Here is a 22,433-nt window from a genome sequence, read left to right as displayed (position 1 = left end):
ATGCATTTCAAATATGATTCGTGATAATAGGAAAAGACGAATATTGATGCATGTTACAGCAAATAAACTATTAGAAACGAGACGGCGGCTTCTGCAAATTTCCCATGTTTTTCTATCGTTAATTGGTCAAAAAAGTGCCTTCATACGTAGCCCTCTATATCGATCATGTCGAAGACAAGATAGAAATTCCGGCTGGTGGAAGAAAGTTTGGAGTATTTATTCTGATCTTCGATTCAAAAAAACATTTCGTGTATCTCGAGGAAATTTTCTTTTTATTTTAAGTCGTATTCGACTTATACTTCAAAAGCAAACTGTCACAGAGGAACCCATTTCTCCGGTGGAAAGACTTGGTATATGCCTTTACAGATTGGGATGAAGAGATTACTTTTACACCATCGCTGAAATGGCAGGAAGAGGAGTATCAACGGCGAGCACCATTGTGCAGCAGGTATGTCAACTTCTCGTTGAATACTTATGGAATGAAACAATTTCAAAAAACATGCCGAAATGTCAGACTGATTTTAAGAAAAAAATCGTGGACATGGAAGAATTATGGCAATTTCCCTGTATCTGGGCTGCTTTGGATGGTTGTCATATTCCTACAAAATGCCTCCCCCCGGTGGTCTTCAAGCGTGCAAAGAATATCATAACTACAAGAATTTTTATTCAATTGTTTTAATGGCCTTGGTCGATTCTACTTCGCCTTCGGTGCTCTCACAAGAGGACAGTCGAAATGAACGTATGCTCGCCCGAGAAGATGTACTCCTACCAATTTCTTGATCGACTTCCTCACTCCCAATCTTTTCACGAAAACATGCATCGCAACGAGAAACCGCTCGTCCTGCTTTCCAACCAACACTCTCTTCGTCGTCTTCAAAAATAGAGCACCTTGTACATAAAAATTTTTTGCACTTTAAACAAGTGTATTTTGTCAAACTTGTGCACGAAATACAAGGGCCATTACCAACACTCGCCGCCGCCATGTTTTTACAACTTTGCGCATGGCATTTAGCATGGAAATAATTGATCTTTGCTTAGAAATATCTTAAAATAAATTATGCATTAAATTCTGCTCATGTAAAATGCGACGTTTGAATCAACATCGAATTTTCGTCGAATATTCGACTGACTAAAGTCACATTAAATTAAAATCCGTCGAATTTAATTGATTCAAACGTCGCATTTTACATGCAGATAATTCTCGCATTTGATTCCGCGCATGTAAAATGCGACGTTAGAACTGGGTATCTCCTGATTCTAACCTCGATTTCTAAAATTGCGTTATAGCAAGCATTGACAAGCAAACACTATTCGAATACCTTTCCAGTTAACACCCAGTCTGGAAGTATGTTGTTTTCGACGTGATCTCCGGTGTGCACAATGAAATTACTGGTGTGAAAATCATGTTTTATAGTGCACACACAACCGAAATCCAAAATATAATGATGAGTATATCGTGCTTATGTTCGTGAAATACTTGAAATTTGATAGTTGTTGATTCGAATGTTCACTCGGAAATCGTTTGTTACTCCAATAAATAAAGTAACTTTGCAGGATGAGACCGTACTTGGCTTTAGATTTAATGACCAACTTGGTTTGCTCTCTCTATTGATAAATGTGCATGGTGTGCATTGATAATATGAAAAAATCTCTGGTGAGCAAAAAGCATACTTTCCAAACTGGGTTGCCACCAATTCGTGAAGAGCTTTTTCTTTCATTCTTAAGCTTTTTATACGGTTCATAAAAAAAAAATAATGAACTGATTTACCCTCACATCTAGCCATGGTATTGGAATGAAACATCTGGCCGTAGAAATCTACAAAAGCAATCATGAAATTAATTCATAAAGCAGTTCCTGATGGAGTGGTAGAGTGGTCACACTCACACTAGTGAAACAGTCTAATTTGTTCATTGTTACCTAAAGAAAAAGTGATAGGTTAAACAAACTAAAGTTTAACAAATTTCATTGTTGTTACAAAGATCATGTGGGCAAACCTGAAGTTACTGCTTGCTCGTAATAGTCACAAACATGAAGGATGTTCTATGCGACAATGATTTCTGGTTGTGCTGAAGTAGCTATAACTGCTTATGCTTAGATTTGCATTAATAGATCGTAATTTATTATATGCCTTTGGTTGTGAATCAAATCAAGGAAAAAAACCCAACAACCATGGGTTTGCGCAAAGGTTTAAATGAAGCAAAGGGCTCCTTCAAAAAACAAGCCCTTGGCCATGTTGAAACTTCTTAATAGCGCTAACATTTACAACCACCATGTCAACGAATCAATGCAAAATTTATATTTGCTAAATTTTACGCAAGTTCCATAATCTTTCAGAAAAAGATTATTTATTGCAATGAAGTGAATGGTTTCAACCCATAACTATTGCTAGATGTTTGCATAAGTTAATTGCTCAGGTTATTTTGTATTACTGTTTGGAACACATTAGATGTTTATTAGAACACATTATTGTTCACACAATAAATGTTTAGGAGTTTGTCCAGCATTGTTTTATTGCTATAGAATCATGTGTACATACGTATAATTTAATATATTAAAACTTCAAAATAAAACTTAGGAGAGAAGATTTTCTGTGAGTGGCAGAGTGTGCAACCACTCCCGAGAAAAATTTAATAATGACATGAGTCAATGGCCTAGCGCAATTATGTACACAATTGAGAAAATCTGCAACCCTGATGTCTTGCGACCTGCCCCTATATTTTTTGGCCTAAAATGAAGACTTGCATGTGCTTAACTATAACACTGCATGTTTAGTTACATATTTGGTGTACTGCTTACTTGACTATACCAATCCCAATGCATTATTAACATTAATCTACTAATGGTCAAAAACTACAGGTTTCTTGGCGGGCCATCGGCGATTTTGAACTATGTCATTGAAAAGCATCGTTGCCTCAGCCACAAGATCACAAAGCATGTTAGGCTTGCCTTAATAATGCCTCAGTCATGTCTCAGTCATATGTGAACCAGGCTTTAGTGGGAACCCAACATCGTTTCGACGTCGTAGTCGCGTCGAAATTGATTGGATTATCGTCGTGACGTCGTTTCGACGTTGTTTCGACGTCGACGTCATGACATTAAGGCCCGGTTCAAACGTCGCATTTTACATGCGCCGAATCAAATCTGCGTTTTAGTCGACTAAAATAGTTTTATGCGTAGTTTGATTCAGACGTCGAATTTAATAGTCGCATTTATTATAGTTATGCTTCCACTTTTTCATAGTTTATTCATTTTCTTGTACTAATTTCCTAAAATGGCGAACAGAAAAATGTTGAGTTTATGCATTTCAAATATGATTTGTGTTAATAGGAAAAGACGAATATTGATGCATGTTACAGCAAATAAACTATTAGAAACGAGACGGCAGCTTCTGCAAATTTGCCATGTTTTTCTACCGTTAATTGGTCAAAAAAAAGCCTTCATACGTAGCCCTCCTTATCGATCATGTCGAAGACAAGATAGAAATTCCGGCTGGTGGAAGAAAGTTTGGAGTATTTATTCTGATTCAAAAAAACATTTCGTGTACTCGAGGAAACTTTCCTTGTACATATAAATTTTTTGCACTTTAAACAAGTGTATTTTGTTAAACTTGTGCACGAAATACAAGGGCCATTACCATCACTCGCCGCCGCCATGTTTTTACAACTTTGCGCATGACATTTAGCATGGAAATAATTGATTTTTGCTTAGAAATATCTTAAAATAAATTATGCATTAAATTCGGCTCATGTAAAATGCGACGTTTGAATCAACATCGAATTTCCGTCGAATATTCGACTAACTCAGTCGAATATGCGACTAAAGTCGCATTAAATTAAAATCCGTCGAATTTAATTGATTCAAACGTCGCATTTTACATGCACATAATTCTCGCATTTGATTCGGCGCATGTAAAATGCGACGTTTGAACCGGGCCTAAAGTCGCATTAAATTAAAATCCGTCGAATTTAATTGATTCAAACGTCGCATTTTACATGCACATAATTCTCGCATTTGATTCGGCGCATGTAAAATGCGACGTTTGAACCGGGCCTAAATTAACCCAGATTCCTTGCTAATAAATGACGACGTCTTAGACGAAACGTCGTACATCTTTGCTAAATCACTCTAATGTCGATAGTTCGACGTTATTTCAACGTTGTTTTGACGTCAACGAAGTCGTTTCAACATTGTTTCAACGTTGATAGCACAACGCCGATTAGATTTTACAACGTCGACCTTTTCTCTACGTGAGAACGAGAGCTTTCTAGAACACTTATACTATTGTTTATATTTCCCAACACAATAAACAACTAGCTTACAATTCCCTAGTAGACTTCTGTGCCTTCATTTGTATCGGCTTCTTCCGAACAGCTTAATTTGAACTCGCCTCTGGTAGTCCTTGAACGATTGAACGAAAGCCGAAGATTTTGAATAATAGGAACAAACACACAAAAGCCAAGTTCAACAAAACTGGTGAAAATTTTACTCCTACTTTGCACTCCTAGAACGACTCCATTTTTACACGGTTGTTTACACCATTCAAGTCAAATACATCTGATGTGCGTATTTTTTTAGTTCAATCACTTCAATGGTTGACACAAATGGTTTACACACTGCATGCAACACTTGGGCACATTGGAAAGACTTTTGGAAGGCTTTGGGTAAATATAGCAGCTGGAAATGTCAACATTTGGAAGATTTTGGCTAAGGAAACGTTAATTTTTGTGTGTCATGATAGTGACGTAGCCCAATTGCCCTTGTATCTCTGAGACGAACAGTGAAAAACTTTGAAAGCATGTTTTTTTACACACAATAAATATCCTATCTTTTGTAAGGTCTAAGCTTTGAGCGCAAGAATAACTATAAAATTACAATGTAAATCTCACATACGCGACGGGAAAATCTCCTAGGAGATTATACTTTAAAAAGTCGTCATTTCATGAGAGAGGACTTTATAACACGTTTATTATTGCCTTGTGGGTCAGGGTCAAAGGTCAAGAACAAGTATCATAGAAAACTGATTCGCAGAAAGACAAACGGAGCATGCGCAAATTAAATTATGTCAAACTTTATGGCTTAACGTGGATATTACTAAAAGCAATATACAAGTAACGCTTGAATAATATGTAGTTAACGATAGATGATACAGAATGGTAGGTTTTAACTGTAAAAGACGTCATTTTAATTTTGAAAAATGTATTTGAAAAAGTGGGTATGCGCAAATATTCCCTCCCACAACAATTGCAACGTGGCGTATATTGTTTGCATAAATAGAAAGCACTCGCACTGGAGGATGTGCAGCTTCGGCTACACATATAATAAAATTGGAACGATACAGAGAAGATTAGCATGGCCCCTGCGCAAGGATGACACGCAAATTCGTGAAGCGTTCCAAATTTTTATTTGTTTCAACTTCAAAAGAATCAAATCCGACATATTGAATACAAAATGGTGTAACCTAACTACGCATATGACGGTGTATACACATCATCAATTTAAATATTGCATTTGACTGAGCGCAAGTGAGAGCAGCCTTTACGTGACAACATTTACTTATGCGAGTAATGGACTTAAGAAAGAGGAGAAGAAGAATCTATTGTCAAAATTTTAAAAAATCATAACGATGAAATTCAAAACTCGCCGATAAACCTCGGCAGCCAATGAAATTGTTAGATTTAATAAACATGTCAAATTCAAAGATGGCGGTGGAAGCAAAGTATGAGGTCAAATGTTTTTCCCAATGCGTCATTACTAGCTTTACTTACTGATAAAAATAATGGAGAAGTATCTTCTGAATCTAACCTCGATTTCTAAAATTGCGTTATAGCAAGCATTGACAAGCAAACACTATTCGAATACCTTTCCAGTTGCCACCCAGTCTGGAAGTATGTTGTTTTCGACGTGATCTCCGGTGTGCACAATGAAATTACTGGTGTAAAATTCATGTTTTATGATGCACACACAACCGAAATCCAAAATGTAATGATGAGTATATCGTGCTTATGTTCGTGAAATACTTGAAATTTGATAGTTGTTGATTCGAATGTTCACTCGGAAATCGTTTGTTACTCCTATAAATAAAGTAACTTTGCAGGATGAGACCGTACTTGGCTTTAGATTTAATGACCAACTTGGTTTGCTCTCTCTATTGATAAATGTGCATGGTGTGCATTGATAATATGAAAAAATCTCTGGTGAGCAAAAGCATACTTTCCAGACTGGGTTGCCACCAATTCGTGAAGAGCTTTTCTTTCATTCTTAAGCTTTTATACGGTTCATAAAAAAAAAATAATGAACTGATTTACCCTCACATCTAGCCATGGTATTGGAATGAAACATCTGGCCGTAGAAATCTACAAAAGCAATCATGAAATTAATTCATAAAGCAGTTCCTGATGGAGTGGTAGAGTGGTCACACTCACACTAGTGAAACAGTCTAATTTGTTCATTGTTACCTAAAGAAAAAGTGATAGGTTAAACAAACTAAAGTTTAACAAATTTCATTGTTGTTACATAGATCATGTTGGGCAAACCTGAAGTTACTGCTTGCTCGTAATAGTCACAAACATGAAGGATGTTCTATGCTACAATGATTTCTGGTTGTGCTGAAGTAGCTATAACTGCTTATGCTTAGATTTGCTTTAATAGATTGTAATTTATTATATGCCTTTGGTTGTGAATCAAATCATGGAAAAAAACCCAACAACCATGGGTTTGCACAAAGGTTTAAATGAAGCAAATGGCTCCTTCACAAAACAAGCCCTTGGCCATGTTGAAACTTCTTAATAGCACTAACATTTATAACCACCATGTCAACGAATCAATGCAAAATTTATATTTGCTAAATTTTACGCAAGTTCCATAATCTTTCAGAAAAAGATTATTTATTGCAATGAAGTGAATGGTTTCAACCCATAATTATTGCTAGATGTTTGCATAAGTTAATTGCTCAGGTTATTTTGTATTACTGTTTGGAACACATTAGATGTTTATTAGAACACATTATTGTTGACACAATAATGTTTAGGAGTTTGTCCAGCATTATTTTATTGCTATAGAATCATATGTGTACATACGTATAATTTAATATATTAAAACTTCAAAATAAAATTTAGGGGAGAAGATTTTCTGTGAGTGGCAGAGTGTGCAACCACTCCCGAGAAAAATTTAATAATGACATGAGTCAATGGCCTAGCGCAATTATGTACACAATTGAGAAAATCTGCAACCTTGTTGTCTTGTGAGCATAGACCTGCCCCTGAGCATAGAATTGCACAAGCTTAACTATAACAGGCAACCTTGTTGTCTTGTGAGCATAGACCTGCCCCTGAGCATAGAATTGCACAAGCTTAACTATAACACTGCATGTTTAGTTACATATTTGGTGTACTGCTTACTTAGACTATACCAATCCCCATGTATTATTAACATTAATCTACTAATGGTCAAAAACTACAGGTTTCTAAAGAAATGAATAATGATGATGCTCTGAAATTTAAATAGCAGAACCTAAACTTGCAGGCAAGATTGTTTATTGCTTTGAATGTAGAACATTGCCCAGCCTTCTCCCACATACTCTAGGATACATTCCTGTAAGTTATCAAACTTCTTTCCATAAAAAATAAATAGGCATGCCTTCATCTGTTTTTATTTTTAGATATCTGGTATGTTGAAAAAAAAGGGCAATGGCATTGAAAGATTACTGCTCTGTTAAAAAATTTTTCGTGGGAATCACTGTAAGAGGTGTAGCAGTGTAGCTTTTGTATTCATAATTGATAACAAGGTTTGGGATGTTGCACATAGAGAACATATCTCATGTACCGTAGTATACTGAAACATCTATGATTTAAATATCAAATATGCTTGACCGTGTTAACACACGTGGGGAAGCACGTCGATAATTTTTTTGATAAACAAAGCTATTTGAAAAACAAAGGGGGCGTAAATGAAATTGCCAATTAAGGTAGCCAATGAACTTTTTGTTTGGTGTACAGCGCGCTGTCGCTATTAGATTTTACAATTTATATTATTACTTTTCTTCGTATAAATTCGACGACGTTGAGGTCAGAATTATTCTGCCTTCGGCAGCAGTCGTTTGAAAAAATGCGGTCGAACGGTACTAGAGCCTTGTAAAAATATCTTACCTTGAAATAGAAAAAATAGAAATCATAGCTGCATTCTTTTCCAATGTCTGTTAACGGTCATTTACAGTTAACACTTCGGAAGTTCTGGTCAGAATTTTAGATTTTTGATATTAATGGTTGACAATTGCATGCACCATCTTCAAATTATACCATCAATAAAATCAAAATGTGATTGGTTAATTCATCTTCTCACGTATTCGTTCGTTTTAAAAGAAATTTTAGATCCGCATTTTCGGCAGGGTAAGGTCACGATTTTGCATTTTCTTCCAGATGAATGAACAATTTGTTATTTTCTGATGCACTGTCTCGCATGTAATTTTTGTCATTTTTGACAAGCTATTATATATATATTACAAGATATTAAAATATCTAAATAGATACTTGGGCAATAGTTTGGGTGACAAGAGGAAGAGACATTACACACAAGAAGAAAGGACTTAGGTAACTAGCCTTCTTAAATTTCTGAGTATATGAGTGATTCTATTTTAGTGATTTATCCATTCTCTTTTCTTTTGGAAGTTGATGAGAGGTTAATGATCTACGAAAGCCTTCTCATTTCTAAGCTTAATGGTTGTGTGAGCCCTTTGAAACCTCAATCAGTCAATCTTATGACCTATATTTGGACTAATTTGACCAAACCACGACGCCCAACGCCCAACCAACTCAATGTGCCCAAACGGGGCGCCAACGACTCTCCTAGTCCAACAGAAAATGGAAAAGATGGTTCTACTACGTGTCACGTGTGTTTCCGAACAACATGGCCGCTGCCCAGTTAATATAAGACAAATATCACCAAGGGAAATGTGTGGAATCTTTTGCAGTATTTTCTCTTCGTCGGATGAAACTCTTGTTAAACAAAAAGTGAGTGGCATTTTGACAAACTGACAATTGTCATTTGTGACAAATACTTAACTTTCTTCTAACTTTATGATTCAGCGGCAGCACGAAATATTTTATTATATTTCTCCTGTATATATCGTCTTTTCCTTCACATTTATACCATGCAAACACAGGTTTGAATTTTGAGATTGATCTGTCTCTGTGATCTCTCTGGCTCTGCTTGATTTCTAGGAAGTTTATGAAAAAGTGAGCAAGTTTTTGCGGAGGCGAGGTCCAGACTCTTTTGGCCAAAGACAACTAAATTTTCCTTTCTGCAATGGTGACGAACAAGAGTTTTGGAAGTCTATGGCTAATGGCACCTGTTGTCTACTCTTGGCTGCTGCTGTCCTTCATCTTCGTGGGGCAAAAATAACTGTACAGCCTGTTGAAGATGACTTTGGTAACATTTTGGTTTGGAATGGTGAAATATTGAATGGTCTAGAGGTACTGCAGATTTGCTCAAACGGAGTAATGATTTTTTGAAATCATACAAATATGAATTTTTTTGTTTCATTTTCCAAATTAGCCCTGTCGCAAAGCGATATTGTGAGTGTGCTAGTTGCAATCATTTCACAACAAAACATAATGGTTGATTTCTTTATCAGGTCACTTCTCAAGAAAATGACACAACAAGATTATTGATGTACTTGCAGTCTTCAAATGATATTGATCATGTTATGAAAGTTATGAGCTGTATTAAAGGACCATGGGCATTTGTTTACTATCAAGTAAGAGATTTATGATTAATTTTCGACTAGATAGTTGGCATGTCATGGTGAGACTTTGAGCGGCCTTAAAGTTCCTGTCAGGGTCTACGAAATAACTTCTTTAAATAGTTAAATTGATTTTAAGAACATTCACATTATATGTGGTTGGTCGAAAATTTTATTTACATGATGGGCCTTTTGATCCTAAAATTAGGTGATCCTGTGCCAGAAGTGACATAAATAAGAGAAATATCCAGTGCAGAGTCAATTACTTCTTGGCCTGATGAAGATAAAAATCATCGTATGAAGTATATTGCAAATGTTCTTAAAATCAATGTACATAACTATCAAAAGAAGTTATTTTTCTCACCCTGATATATGTAGGCATTTTAATGTCAGTTAAAACATGAATTTTAACTGATGATGATGGATGGATGCTGTGAACAGTGATATGAAGGCGATGGGTATAACGAGAGATATGGCGAGAGATAGAGACGTTTGGCATAGAAAATTTCATGGACCGGTCACCCCCCCTGGCAGGGATTAATACTGGCCAGTATACAAATGTTGTTTGTTTGTTTGTTTGTTGTTAAAACATGCATGTATTAGTAATTCATTTGAACATGATGGACATTAGTACGTACATACGTTTACTTCGCAATTGAAACATAAATGTCACTATGTTTTGCTTTTACAAAAATTGTAAGTACGTATTATAAAAAAGGTGTAGTGTGTTTCATTCGAGTTTTTTTGTGCCATCGTTTTGTCTTGCTAGGCTGCTAGTGACTCGCTGATTTTTGGTCGAGATTATTTTGGTCGCCGTAGTTTACTTTGGCATCTCCCATCTTCACGTGTCGACATTTTTTGCCTCTCGTCTGTGGCAACACGAACGATGGAAAAAGACATTGGAGAACAGGTAGATATTGAAGTTTTGAAGAGATGCTCAATTGATTGGCCAATTTCTGTGTGGAGTGATGTGTACACATTACAACGATTGCATTGTAGTTTTGGAAAGAGGTACCGGCTGATGGCATTTATACTGTTGACATTCGGAAACTCAATCGGGCTTTGTGCGGCGATGGTGAGTTTAATAAACTAAATGATTTGAACCCGGGAGTATCGTTACATGTTTGTAAATGTAGATCGTCCAGGTTGGTTTCACTTCACACTAATTCACAATGACAATACATATTTCCTGTACACACAATGCAATGACGTAAGAACCAGATAACAAATACAGCTAACCTGACGTTTACTCCTCATTTGACTCTGAAGATGACTACCGCTAAGGTTGTCGAAACGTCAGTCAACAACAACAAAAACAGTCCTTCTCAGGACTATACCAACCTGGACGATCTACATTTACAAACATGTGATGGTGAGTGTCTTCTCTATTTGTGTCGCTTTTGGAAAATAAGGCTTCTTTAATCTCACATGTATTGAAATTAATTTACGCAAAGTATGTATTCGGAAAGAATGCTTATTTTCATATTTTACAAGTAATGTTATATTTTTTGTCGTCATTCATTTATTTGTTTTTTCTTATGGAGGCGACGTGATGAATCGTGGCATTTTCCTTCAAAAACATCCCTGGAAAAGATGTGATGATTTTGGCTTTCCCATGTCTCCAGTTGATAACCAGTTCAACAAGGATATCTCGAGAATTTTATTGACTTCAACGGAAGAAAGCCTTGCGCAAGTCAAGTGTGATTCTTCCTTTGAAAATGCATGTGAACATGGAGCATCGCCTTCTATGCAATGTGGCAATGTTTTAGATGTCTCTGTAAATCTAAATCGCCGTAAACTATTGCCGTCTGTATCATATGATGAAATTAATTCACGTGTTTCAAAAAACGGCGCGAATTTAACGCATAGAGAGCAACGTAAGAATGGGACAAAAAAGGAATGTGAAGTTGACAGATCTCCTTCGTCCGCTGACGCGCTGTATGTTGTCACTGCTGAAACTGACGTGGTCGTTGCTCAGTTCAAAAATATTCTTATGGAAGCTGTTCGTAGGCGTGTCTTCAATTTACCTCGCGAAAACTTGCCTGATTTATCCAAACGTCCCTTTCAAGCGAAAAGCGTAAATAACGAAAGGAAATCTGGCCATGTTGGCATCCTCTTTTCGGGAGGAATAGACTCGATAGTGTTAGCTGCTTTAGCTGATAGGTAGATCATTTCTGTATATATTTAGTTTACAGTCAATATGCGGTTCTATGCTTCAATTAAAAGGGTGGTTCTGAAATTTCCATCTTTATCATCAACATTTTCGTCGATGATTGACTTTTAGATGTATTCCTTCCGAAGAAGCTATCGACCTTATCAATGTTGCCTTTGAGCAAAAAGTACCAGCAATGAGAACGAAAACCAAAAGAGGAAAAGCAAAAGACAATAATATTGACCATGAACTGCACAGCTTTAATTTTGACGTACCGGATCGTGTAACAGGGAGAAAAGGTCTTGCTGAACTAAAGAAAATTAACTCGCATCGAACGTGGAACTTTATTGAGGTTCGTGCAGCACGAAAATACTTAGACATGTACATTTCATGTCTTCTTCTGTTTAGTTTTATCTACATATATATTATCGATGGTTTGTTTTCTAGGTGAACGTAACTTTGCAAGAATTGCAAAAAGAACGGTGAGCCCTGCATTAGTAGATGTTGTTCTGTTTGATGTATATAGGTATCTATCCTGACACGGTTTTATATGCACATGAAAAACATGTGACTTGGACGAGATTTATCTCGCATCTTCGTGGTACTAGTCTGCCTCTCTACCTGTTGAGCTACCAAGCCCACGGGATTGGAGACGAGTCAAATCTCTTTTAAACTGCTTATGGACGAGAGATTCTCGCCACGATAACATTTTTTTTTCTGGATGGCACTAGTAACCCGAAGGTGCGAGATCAAATCTCGTCCAAGTCACATGTTTTTCATATATAAAACCGTGTCAGGATTAATATGTTTATTCTCTGATGATGGCTTTGGAATAAAGTATGTATCTAATTGAGTTAATATTTAGAGAGACGCCTAACTCTACCGTTTTCTTTTTCCTCAGCTCCAATATAATAACGCATTTGGTTTCGCCTCAAAGCACCGTACTCGATGACAGCATTGGATGTGCTTTGTGGTTTGCTGCTAGAGGGCGAGGGAACATGGCTTCTATCGAAAGTTTAGAAAACCGAGATCAACATGGGTTGTCATGTTCATCAAATACATATACGTCTCCGGTGAAGGTGACGAATTTACTTTGAGAATCTAAATTTTTCTTGATGATTTGAGCAAACTTGATTTGTCTTCCCTTGTTAGCTCTGTTTTGAAAACAAGCGCGTCTTGCCATTTATCCTTCTATACTCCGCTAACACGTATCCGAATTTGTTTGAATTTTTTTTTAATTTGATATGTCGAACACATTTTCAGGTATTACTGGTTGGGATGGGAGCAGACGAGCAACTTGGAGGATATGCGCGACATCGTTCTCGTTTTAAGTTAGTTGGTATCTGTTGTCTGATCAATCCAATGGACATGACAACACTGATTGATTTGATTTGTTTTTCAGTAAAGAAGGATGGGAAGGACTGATGGATGAAATGCAAATGGAAGTTGATAGAATATCGGAAAGAAATCTTGGTCGTGACGATCGGTAAAAAAATTATGTTTTATTAAATGGACAATAATTGAAAATTTAATCTGATGTGTATGTTTTAGGTGTATATCTGATCATGGTCGTGAATCTCGTTTTCCATTTCTTGATGAAGACGTTGTTTCATTCCTCAATGCTTTGCCTGTTTGGACAAAAGTATGTTACAGTTAGTGTTTTGGTGGCTTGGAGTAAAGTTTTTTACTAGAAGTCAACTCCGTTTTACTTTTGGTTTATGCAATTGAACATAATGGTCATCCTTCCCCCCACCTCGTTTTTTTGCTACCATCTGTCTTATAATGGTGAGGCTGGCGGTGGAGCAATAGATATTGAACAATGAAGCTTGTTTTTCTCACTGAATTAATCTCAAAGAACTACGATATCTTTATATTTGTAGTGTGATCCACGTTTACCTCGTGGTACTGGAGAAAAGATTATTTTACGCCGATTAGCCAAATTACTGGGACTTAGTGGGTCATGTAACCTTCCGAAAAGGGCAATCCAATTTGGATCGAGAATAGCAAAGCTTGAAAGCTCAACTGAAAAAGGCGGGGAAACATGCATGAGATTTTGATGGTAATTTTATTTGGCATTTTCATTTGCAATGTTGAAAGTTTTTAAATTTGCCTTCTTTTAAATGTGTATTACACTTCGCAACAGTGATCCACATCTCGCATAAGTAGGACTTTTCAAAACCAACAGAATTTGTATTTTATTTCAATTGTCTTTATTATTGAAGCCCGACTTTCGGTTACTTTACGTAGCTATACAGTATAGTACGTGTATATTTGCAATCTATTCACAATATTTATATACCTAGGACAAACTATATTGCATTGTACATATTGTTATTCACTAAAATTACAGCTACAATCCGTCGTATGGCCTTATCTTAGTTCATTTCACATTTTTCCTAAGAGATTTTTTCTACCTTTTCGGTTCATCGTTCATGGTCGCAGACCATTCCATTCTTTTCACTCTTCCAGTAAATAGCAGGAAGCAGTGCTTCAAAATTAAAATTACCTAATTTGTCAACGCATTTAGACTTAAGTTCAATGTCTTCATAGCTCAATAGCGTTTCTGTGTTCAGTTTTTTTGACTTCGTCCGTTGGTTGTCGGCAGTTGTTCTCGAATAACTCATTTTTGGTGACAAGCAGTAATATATTTGTACAGGTCGAGTTGGTGCAGGTACCCGACAATCTTTGGTCACGTTTTGACATAGCTTTGGTCGTCGTCCTTTGTACGTATGAACTCGAGATGATCTTTCTTCGTCAGGTGAAGAAAATTTCAACTTCTTCAAAGCGGCGGAAGGATTTCTTGCTAGTAGTTGCAGTAGTTGGGTACATTCGCTCCCGTTGGACTTCTCTTCCGGCATACGTTGCCGCTGCATGTTGAGCATTTTTTACTTAGTCTGTTCTCGAACGAAAAAGTACGAAATGCTACGTATATGTCTTGCTTGTGTATCAAACCTTCTGCAATAAACCTTTCTATTCATGCATGCGCCGTTATTTAGATGGTGTCATCAAATACTTTTTTGAAAACATTGTTACGCAGTAACTATCTCTTTTAGCGCGCGCGTGCTTACTCGCGTGGTCTACACTCATTACTTCCTGCGGTGATCGAATAATTTATCGTAGTTCTCCATCTTATTATGTACTTTCTGAGGTAAGGGGAAGTGAGCATGTCTTTTCTCGAGATAAACAATGATATTTAAAGGTACAAAACAAGTATTTAGTAATTGCAACAAACTTAAATACTGTCCTGTCTTGAAAAGCCTATTTTTATGCCAAGGTGAATGACAACTGTAATGTAACCTAGGTAGTCTCTTCTACAAACGAAGCAATGATCCCGTATATCGTGTGTGCAAACATTGCAAAGCACACTCTCTTAGTAATGTTAATTACTCTTTCTGGGTTTTTATTATTGCGAATTTTTATCCTTTGCGCGCCTGGAAGATAACAGGTGGCAAATGTATGTTACACAAAACTCCCCTCAAATAAAACTTGATGCTAAAATGAAAAAAAATTGTATTGCGCAAATGTATCACAAAACTCCTCGAATCTACTTGAGGCAAAAATTGTTGACCTAGTTGACTTCGTTCGATAGTTTTTATGGAAGAACGATCACACTGCATCTATAGGTACCATGAGAACGCGTTCTTTTGTTGGTAGGACTGTTTTTCGAATTCTTTCTCTAAAATGACATCGTTCGTATCATTGTTATTAAAATAATAATTGCAGTAATAGGTGTTTAATATACATGGTAAATTGAGATGTTAATTATGGTCGATAAGAACGTGTCATCCCTTCATTTTATATTGCCCCGTGTACTTATCGTTAATTTTTATATACGTAGAAAAATTGTGCATGATGAACGAAAGCTGCACAGAGTCATTTCAGTTTTTTATAACATAGGGATTTGCTTACATCATGTAATTGTCGCGAACGAGATCGAGTTTCCCCGTTTTTGAGTTGAAAACACTCGAGTTTCCATTCACTGTTTGCGCTCTGTAAAATCTGTCGACGTTATAACGACCGGGTCCAACAGGATTCTAAGAATAATGGACATACATACATACAACGTCTATTTATTTAGCAACTTTATCGATTTCAACACAATGATAGAAATACACACGTTGCTAGCCTTGAAGTACTTCATTGCGTGTTTGTTAAAGCGTCCAGCTGAGGAGCCAAAAACGGATCGTTTAGTTGCTTCAGGTTTGCTGAGATCCATTGGTGTGTACGAACCTGGTCCAATATCGATCTATGAATTGGCAAAAGTCAACAAGAACATATTCATTTGTTTTGTTTTGATTGAATTAGGTTGCCAACGTTTATTGCAAGTGGTATCTTGAAAGTTTCATCGATAAAGACCATTTCAACCTGAACTTGTAGGTTTTTCATACTTTTTTTACAACTCACAAAACACGCCTAATGTACATTCTAATGTGTAGTTTGAATCTTATTCCATGTTTGTCGTCGTAACTAACCGCGGGCTATCAGCTATCTATTAGTCTATGAAAACACTTTTATTGATGCTTTAATTCCGACGGCTGTGCCCAAACATGTAATACGGTGTCAAATAAAAATAAGTCTGTAAATTGGTAAAATTTGAATCGAGTTTTACCATGAGTTAAATGTATCCATACTCCGACTCCAAAATGTACTAACACTGCTGATACAATGCACATTTTGTAGTTACTCTAGGAGTGATTTTTGTTTTTTGGGGCCTACAAACTGAACCATTTGGCGATTTACCTTTCCACGTGGATATTGACTCAGAGTACTGAAATATATCCTGTTCCCTGGGTGATCTGGGAATCTTTCCATTTTCAAAAATCTTCCCCGACGATTATAGTGTTCATCTTCAAAATAAATAACAAAGACAAAAGAGTGATAACAATATGCCAGACACCATTGAAATCTAAAACTAGTCTCACATTACAAGGAATTGTGCATAAAATATTTGTGATTAAGCACTTTTATGAAGGACAATTGTGAGCATGCGTTGGGGTCACCGCAATTATGTTAACCATTGCGATGCAATATATTATATAACTGCATTTTCGTTCCACTTCACTGCCACGTCCGTAGTCTAGGAGAAGGTGCCTCTATGATCGATTAGTGAGAGGACCGTGAACGCTGGACCAAATGCATAGAGGGGACTTTAGCTTCAACTCTTCTAATTTTTGTAACGTTGTTCGTGACGAACGACATACAAGTGGGAAACGGGCGCATTTTATAGTCCTGTATGTCGTACAACACGAAAAAATGTCAACAAAGTTTGGAAGTGCTTTATTTCAATCGTATTAGATGAAAGCTCACGTATACTTGTAACTATCTTGTTGTATAATCGTTGCAAATTTGCTAATAATATCGCTTGTTCATGTTGGTCTACATCCAATACCAACTGTATATAAATATATATACATTCTCTTTGTATCATACAAATTCTATCTTATAATTTCGTGCAGTACGCATAAATGCGCAATGTTCGCAAAGTTATGTACACAAAGAAACGTACTTGCCAATTCATTCAGAAATGAACGGATATCGTATTGTCCTGGACCAAGATTAGCTCGATTCTGTCAACGTAAAAGTAATGCTTCGTTAATTCCAAAGCAGCGAGCAAAGTTTCGTGCACATGATAAAATTTTTAAGGACTCACCGGCGCAGCAAAATGACCGACAGTGAGTGGTTTATTTCTTGAACCTGTGAAAAGGTCGTACGGACCACGTTTGCTGACGACCCTTTCGGTTAGTTCATCTGAAAAGCTCTTGTAATTGTATTGACCAGGGCATAGATGCGAACCCTTTTTTTTTGTGAGAAAATTTAAAATTATATTTCTCTATTAACGAAATAGTTGTGTCTGACAACAGACTTTACTTGCTGGCTGTAGTGAATTTACGAAGAAAATACGTACGACTTCAGGCAGTTTTCTTTCAGACTTCCCAGATTCCAGCATACCAATGCAACTTTTTGAGCGTTTTTGCTTTTTCTCTATCGCAGCGCTTGGAATTCCGCCTTCCCCATAGGTACCCGGACCAGGAACGTCATTCTTAATAAACGACAAATGTCACCAATGTGTTCAGTGTTGTTGTTAAGCAGAAAAATTTGTAAATTAGAGGATGAAAGAAACCACAACATTGACAGTGTAACCGCAACAAATGGCAGTTGGTTTCTCATTTTCTCTGCTCTACCTTTCTAAGAAAATTGAATCGTCTTTCTCTTGTTTCGCAAATTCCACGTACGCTTCCTGGTTTTGAGTCAAGTAATTCGGAAAAATCTTTTATTTCATAAGTTCCTGGTCCAAGTAGCTTTTTCTAGAGTAAGAATATTAGAATAATATGCACGCGAGTAAATACTGTATTGCAAAATGCAGCTTCTCAAACATTTCATAGATTGGTGGACGTTGGACAATGTCAATAATCAGTGACCATTCAAATGACAATACGATAGGAACTAAAAAGTTACACCAACTTGTGTCTGTTTCTTTTTCCATTCCTCTATATATAGAAGATGGGGACATTTAGATTCTTGCATCGTCTCGTAAGCTCGTTGCCATCCTATAAAATAGACAAGGATTAGCAATGACCTCCAGATCAGGGTGAATTCGCATAGCCACCTGGTCCAGATGATCTTTCCCTGACAACTTTAGCACTGAACGATCCATTGGCTACATTGTATTTTCCAGGTCCCAGGCTGCGACTCTGGGATGAATGAGATGTGAAAGTAACAATTCAGCTTCTTGACAAATTATATGTGCCAAAGAAAGATTACCACTTACGATGTCGTTCGTTGCTTTCTTGTCGTAGGCAACTTGCGTCAGAGTTCCGGGAGTCTTACTTTTCGGATGCACGCCAGAAACGTCGAATCTGAAAGAAATTAAACAATTTTGTTGCCTTCGTCGGATCGGATTAGGAATGCCTAATGCCAAGAACTTTGGCCAAAATGTTATCGATTATTTCAAGCATCTTTGTGTACATAGATCAAAATTCAATAGGTGAACAAATAATTGTCACCGTGTCACATTAATGAAATGACCTTGTCTTGATCCAAGCGATTTTCTTCGGTTGTACGTACGAAGAATTTGTTTTATTATATTCAGGTTTTAATCAATTCATTGACGAAGTTTAAATTACCTTTTTGATACAAATGTGTTGCACAAAACATCTGCTAAACCACCATCGAGTAATACAATTATATTTATAATATTTCGATATTGAAAATTCCTTACCGTGCGCTTTGTACACCGAACGGCGCGCCACGAAAGCTCTTCGTAGACATTATGGCACACAAATACAGTATTTTTTATAACGTTGATTCACCAATTGAACACAAATGCTGATCATTTCATGAGTTTTTGCGCTTTCTGACTCCAACCATGTAATACATTGACAACGTTGTTATGGCAACCAGCAATGGCTATCACCTTAGCAACCGAAGTTCTTATAATTGAGACTGTTGACGTATTGAGAGAATTTTAACGCGAGAACTTAAATTGAAACATTATGTTTAAAGTAAGTATTAAGTCAATAGCAATTAATTACTTCTGGCAACAGCAAATTTGTAAAAGATTAATGGCATGAGACAAGAATGTAATTTTTCAATGAAGGTGATTTTCAATTGCTACTAATGTATTTTGATACAGTGCTCTTGATACAGTAAGGGGAGTGGCAATAGAATAAAGCATAGTTCAAGTAAAGATACATTTCTCATTAGAAATGCCTTTAAAATAGTTGTCATATTTTGAAGAAAAACATATTCTATAAAACTTTATTACTACTATTTAAAATTTTGCCTTGAATCACCCATTTTTTGTAGGGTTGATCAAACCTGACCACTAAACTAAACCACTGAACTAAACATTTCGATTCAAAATGTTGACTACATAAAGTCGAAATGTTGAATTAAAATGCCTACATTATTTGGAGTCACCATTGTTATGTATTATTTATGCAAAATGAGCACCTACGATGTGCTTATATGATGTTTTCAATTTTCATTAGACTGAAATGAATGTGTAATTACCAAATCATATTGGAATACATGTATTTAAAATACCAACATTATTAAATTACAAATGGTCTCTTTCAAATATAATAACACAGTGGTAGCTTTCAAAGATGATGCAAAATTCACATAAAAGATATTTTCACAGCATAATGCACACAGTGTAGTCAAAGTTTTAAATGCACTGGTTGATCGGTCTTCCAGCCCAATTTTTCCAACAAGCAAGAATCGTAGTATTTTTGCGGCTTTCTGCAATAACCAAACTCTTGATTATTATGATCCAAGCAAGTCCAGTACGAAGCAAACTCATCATTGCAGTTGGCTTTTACAGTTTTGAAGAATCCCAAAGCACAACCGGTAACTTTCCTGCCTTCTTCCAAACATTTCCTCGGGTCGCGAGTATCATACCGACAAGTCATGAACTTTTTGAAATCTTCATCGCACTGTTTTCCCAAGTGATGCGCTCCCGCCATTAAAACGGCCGATGTAACATTTAATTCATCAATGTCTAATTCTTCATCGCCTACGCTCTCCGCCTGCTTGCTCATTTCGTCCCAACAAGGATTGTAGCTGAACAAAAACTATAGCAAACATACAAAACTTTGCCAAAGAAAATGCAATATGGCCGAATGGTAATATGACATGAGCCCAAAAGCACGCAGGTTAGCGGCGTTTGCATAAATAATGACATACAACAATTTTTTATGATAAATGAGTGTGTACATAAAGTTATTCAAAAGTTTCATCTTCTGAAGCAGAGCTAAGTTGTGTTACAGTTCATTTGCCTCAGCCTTATTATGAAATGTAGTAATACTAATGCACACTCACAGTCAAAAAAAGCAGCTACAATGGCTACATCAGAGATATAGGAACGGGGGGACACCCCTCCCCCAGTTGTTCAACATAGGGGTGGTTGAAAATTTCTGGATAAATGGCCGAAGCGGGCGTAAAATTTATTTTACATCTTTCGTAATTTTAATATTTTACAAACATAATCAAATAGTTCTTTGCATTTTAAGAATTATACAGAATTTGTAATCTGGGTAGAACAAGAAAGCTGACGAAAACGTTAGTATGCTCTACTATAAAAATGTCGGACTCCTCTCCCGAGCATGAAAAAGGTTCTTAAGTCATTTTATGAAATAACGAGTTTTAGAATCGACAACTCTATAAAAAGGTAGACGCTAAGGTAGACGAATAAGGTAGACAAAGAACGTTGTTAAGACCAATCCTATGAATTGAGGACTTTTAAAACGAAGACTCTTGGGTGAAATGACTCGAATGTGGACTTCAAATGTTGTCTCCCCGGGTACTGCGGAAGTTAGATAATTGGAGGGAGGTGGGGTGTATGTATAAAAAGTATAGACCCATCCACATTAATCTCAACACAATCTAAAACGGTATCTTTTGTATTATCTGGAATGTCTTGTAAAACAAATGAAGGCTGTAAATGAAATGATCTTCAGCAAAATCTACGTGGAACGATTTACTTTTTGCATTCCCACCACTGATGCAGTCGCGTGCACCGAACTGTGTTGACAGCGTAAAGGAACCAATATTTACGTGGAACGATTTACTTTTTGTATTCCCACCACTGATGCAGTCGCGTGCACCGAACTGTGTTGACGGCGTAAAGGAACCAAGGACCTCGTGCACAACAACATTTTTTGCCTTCCATATATTGCAGGTTCACAATATATCTGTCAAACCATAAAATTGTTAAGCAATGTTTTTAGAGAAAGAAGACGAATAAAGCATGCACAATTTCAGGCAATGCCATGTGATGAATCGGGACAATAATAAAACACTCATCTTAGTAGGCAATGAATAGCGTTGGAGATAACTTAGAAGCGGAGTAAATGCAGAACATGCATGCATGTTCTAATTCATAGTATTCCAACTATTCCAAGAAGATAGCAAAGTCATCACAAAAACAAAGGGAACGCGTGAAAGTGACAGTGCTCTTTTAAAAATATTTTGTTGTTCAATATGTGAAAACCAAAACAAAAACTTATAATAATACACCCATTATAAAAATCGCCGTAAAAAGGTTTTTTGCTAAACACGTTTCGTCTTCAATTAAGACATCTTCAGATACAATGATTAATATCTAGATGGGTTTCAAATACAAACAAAATAATGAAATATTTATAGTGTATTAAGTCACATTACAAAGAGTAGGAAGTTTTTTATGACAAGGCAAAATTAAGGAGAATCGTGACATTTAGAAGACATGGAAGACATATCAAACTAGGTTAAAATAAATGACATAACATATCTATGGAGTTCAAAAGTACATTACAGACAACACGTCATACGGTCATACTCATGTTTTCGTTTGAATACTATGAAGATAAACATTATTCTAAATAGAGAATAATCTCACCAATAATAATCCACAAATACTTTTCATAATGTTTTACTCAAGAATGCGACTAGCTTGGCAATAAAATGAATAAAAAGATAATGGTCAAAGGATATGGGGTGTTTGATATGTGCGAATTCCTCAAAAAAAAGATCACAGAAACCATAAAGCTTCTCCGATTTCT

The 22,433-nt window shown here is 36.4% G+C and overlaps 3 protein-coding genes, 1 long non-coding RNA gene and 1 other non-coding gene across 6 annotated transcripts; 2 read left to right on the top strand and 3 right to left on the bottom strand.

The window, feature by feature from the left end:
- Positions 1-644: 644 nt before the first annotated feature.
- On the bottom strand, positions 645-8,266 carry LOC124443041. The gene is made up of 4 exons (XR_006947474.1): positions 8,146-8,266; positions 6,307-6,354; positions 1,769-1,816; positions 645-888 (listed from the first exon to the last, which is right to left on the bottom strand). It is a non-coding gene; the product is annotated as an uncharacterized LOC124443041 (long non-coding RNA).
- LOC124445461 lies at positions 5,297-5,402 on the top strand. The gene has a single exon (XR_006948161.1). It is a non-coding gene; the product is annotated as a U6 spliceosomal RNA (small nuclear RNA).
- A 612-nt stretch (positions 8,267-8,878) lies between the features above and the next one.
- On the top strand, positions 8,879-14,870 carry LOC124439415 (asparagine synthetase domain-containing protein 1-like). 2 transcript variants are annotated; one of them, XM_046989648.1, is made up of 14 exons: positions 8,879-9,006; positions 9,217-9,468; positions 9,630-9,752; positions 10,507-10,647; positions 10,737-10,812; positions 11,282-11,900; positions 12,022-12,241; positions 12,337-12,371; positions 12,791-12,968; positions 13,153-13,220; positions 13,292-13,375; positions 13,441-13,531; positions 13,770-13,948; positions 14,546-14,870. In XM_046989648.1, exons 1-13 carry the CDS (start codon positions 8,947-8,949, stop codon positions 13,944-13,946), a joined length of 2,124 nt encoding a protein of 707 aa, XP_046845604.1. In that variant the 5' UTR covers positions 8,879-8,946; the 3' UTR covers positions 13,947-13,948; positions 14,546-14,870. The 2 variants fall into 2 exon arrangements, with proteins under 2 accessions (XP_046845604.1, XP_046845597.1); XM_046989641.1 differs by lacking the exon at positions 14,546-14,870 and having other exon boundaries at positions 13,770-14,254.
- A 512-nt stretch (positions 14,871-15,382) lies between these two features.
- On the bottom strand, positions 15,383-19,282 carry LOC124439428 (lymphocyte expansion molecule-like). Its single transcript, XM_046989657.1, has 12 exons — positions 19,109-19,282; positions 18,659-18,746; positions 18,497-18,581; positions 18,352-18,437; positions 18,072-18,194; positions 17,795-17,929; positions 17,540-17,683; positions 17,396-17,456; positions 16,630-16,736; positions 16,007-16,135; positions 15,799-15,923; positions 15,383-15,565 (listed from the first exon to the last, which is right to left on the bottom strand). The coding sequence occupies exons 1-12, from the start codon at positions 19,156-19,158 to the stop codon at positions 15,496-15,498; spliced, it is 1,203 nt and encodes a 400-aa protein (XP_046845613.1). The 5' UTR covers positions 19,159-19,282; the 3' UTR covers positions 15,383-15,495.
- Positions 19,283-19,906: 624 nt separating this feature from the next.
- Positions 19,907-20,519, bottom strand: LOC124435726 (NADH dehydrogenase [ubiquinone] 1 alpha subcomplex subunit 8-like). Its single transcript, XM_046985703.1, has one exon. It carries the CDS (start codon positions 20,430-20,432, stop codon positions 20,052-20,054), a length of 381 nt encoding a protein of 126 aa, XP_046841659.1. The 5' UTR covers positions 20,433-20,519; the 3' UTR covers positions 19,907-20,051.
- Between the last annotated feature and the right edge of the window lie 1,914 nt (positions 20,520-22,433).

This window comes from Xenia sp. Carnegie-2017, unplaced genomic scaffold (assembly GCF_021976095.1).
Source record: "Xenia sp. Carnegie-2017 unplaced genomic scaffold, XeniaSp_v1 HiC_scaffold_1, whole genome shotgun sequence".
Lineage (NCBI taxonomy): Eukaryota > Metazoa > Cnidaria > Anthozoa > Malacalcyonacea > Xeniidae > Xenia > Xenia sp. Carnegie-2017.
The sequence above is the reverse complement of the archived record's forward strand: the minus strand, read 5'-3'. Positions and strand labels throughout refer to the sequence as shown.

Excerpts from the sequence above, each read along its gene's own strand:
- LOC124439415 (XM_046989648.1), top strand. The coding sequence starts at position 8,947 with ATGTGTGGAATCTTTTGCAGTATTTTCTCTTCGTCGGATGAAACTCTT. Across the intron at positions 10,648-10,736 it reads AAAAAGACATTGGAGAACAG|TTTTGGAAAGAGGTACCGGC; the intron begins GTAGATATTGAA and ends ATTGCATTGTAG. Across the intron at positions 11,901-12,021 it reads TTAGCTGCTTTAGCTGATAG|ATGTATTCCTTCCGAAGAAG; the intron begins GTAGATCATTTC and ends ATTGACTTTTAG.
- LOC124439428 (XM_046989657.1), bottom strand. The coding sequence starts at position 19,158 with ATGTCTACGAAGAGCTTTCGTGGCGCGCCGTTCGGTGTACAAAGCGCA. Across the intron at positions 18,582-18,658 it reads AGAAAGCAACGAACGACATC|AGTCGCAGCCTGGGACCTGG; the intron begins GTAAGTGGTAAT and ends CATTCATCCCAG. Across the intron at positions 18,438-18,496 it reads GGAAAGATCATCTGGACCAG|GATGGCAACGAGCTTACGAG; the intron begins GTGGCTATGCGA and ends TCTATTTTATAG.
- LOC124435726 (XM_046985703.1), bottom strand. The coding sequence starts at position 20,432 with ATGAGCAAGCAGGCGGAGAGCGTAGGCGATGAAGAATTAGACATTGAT.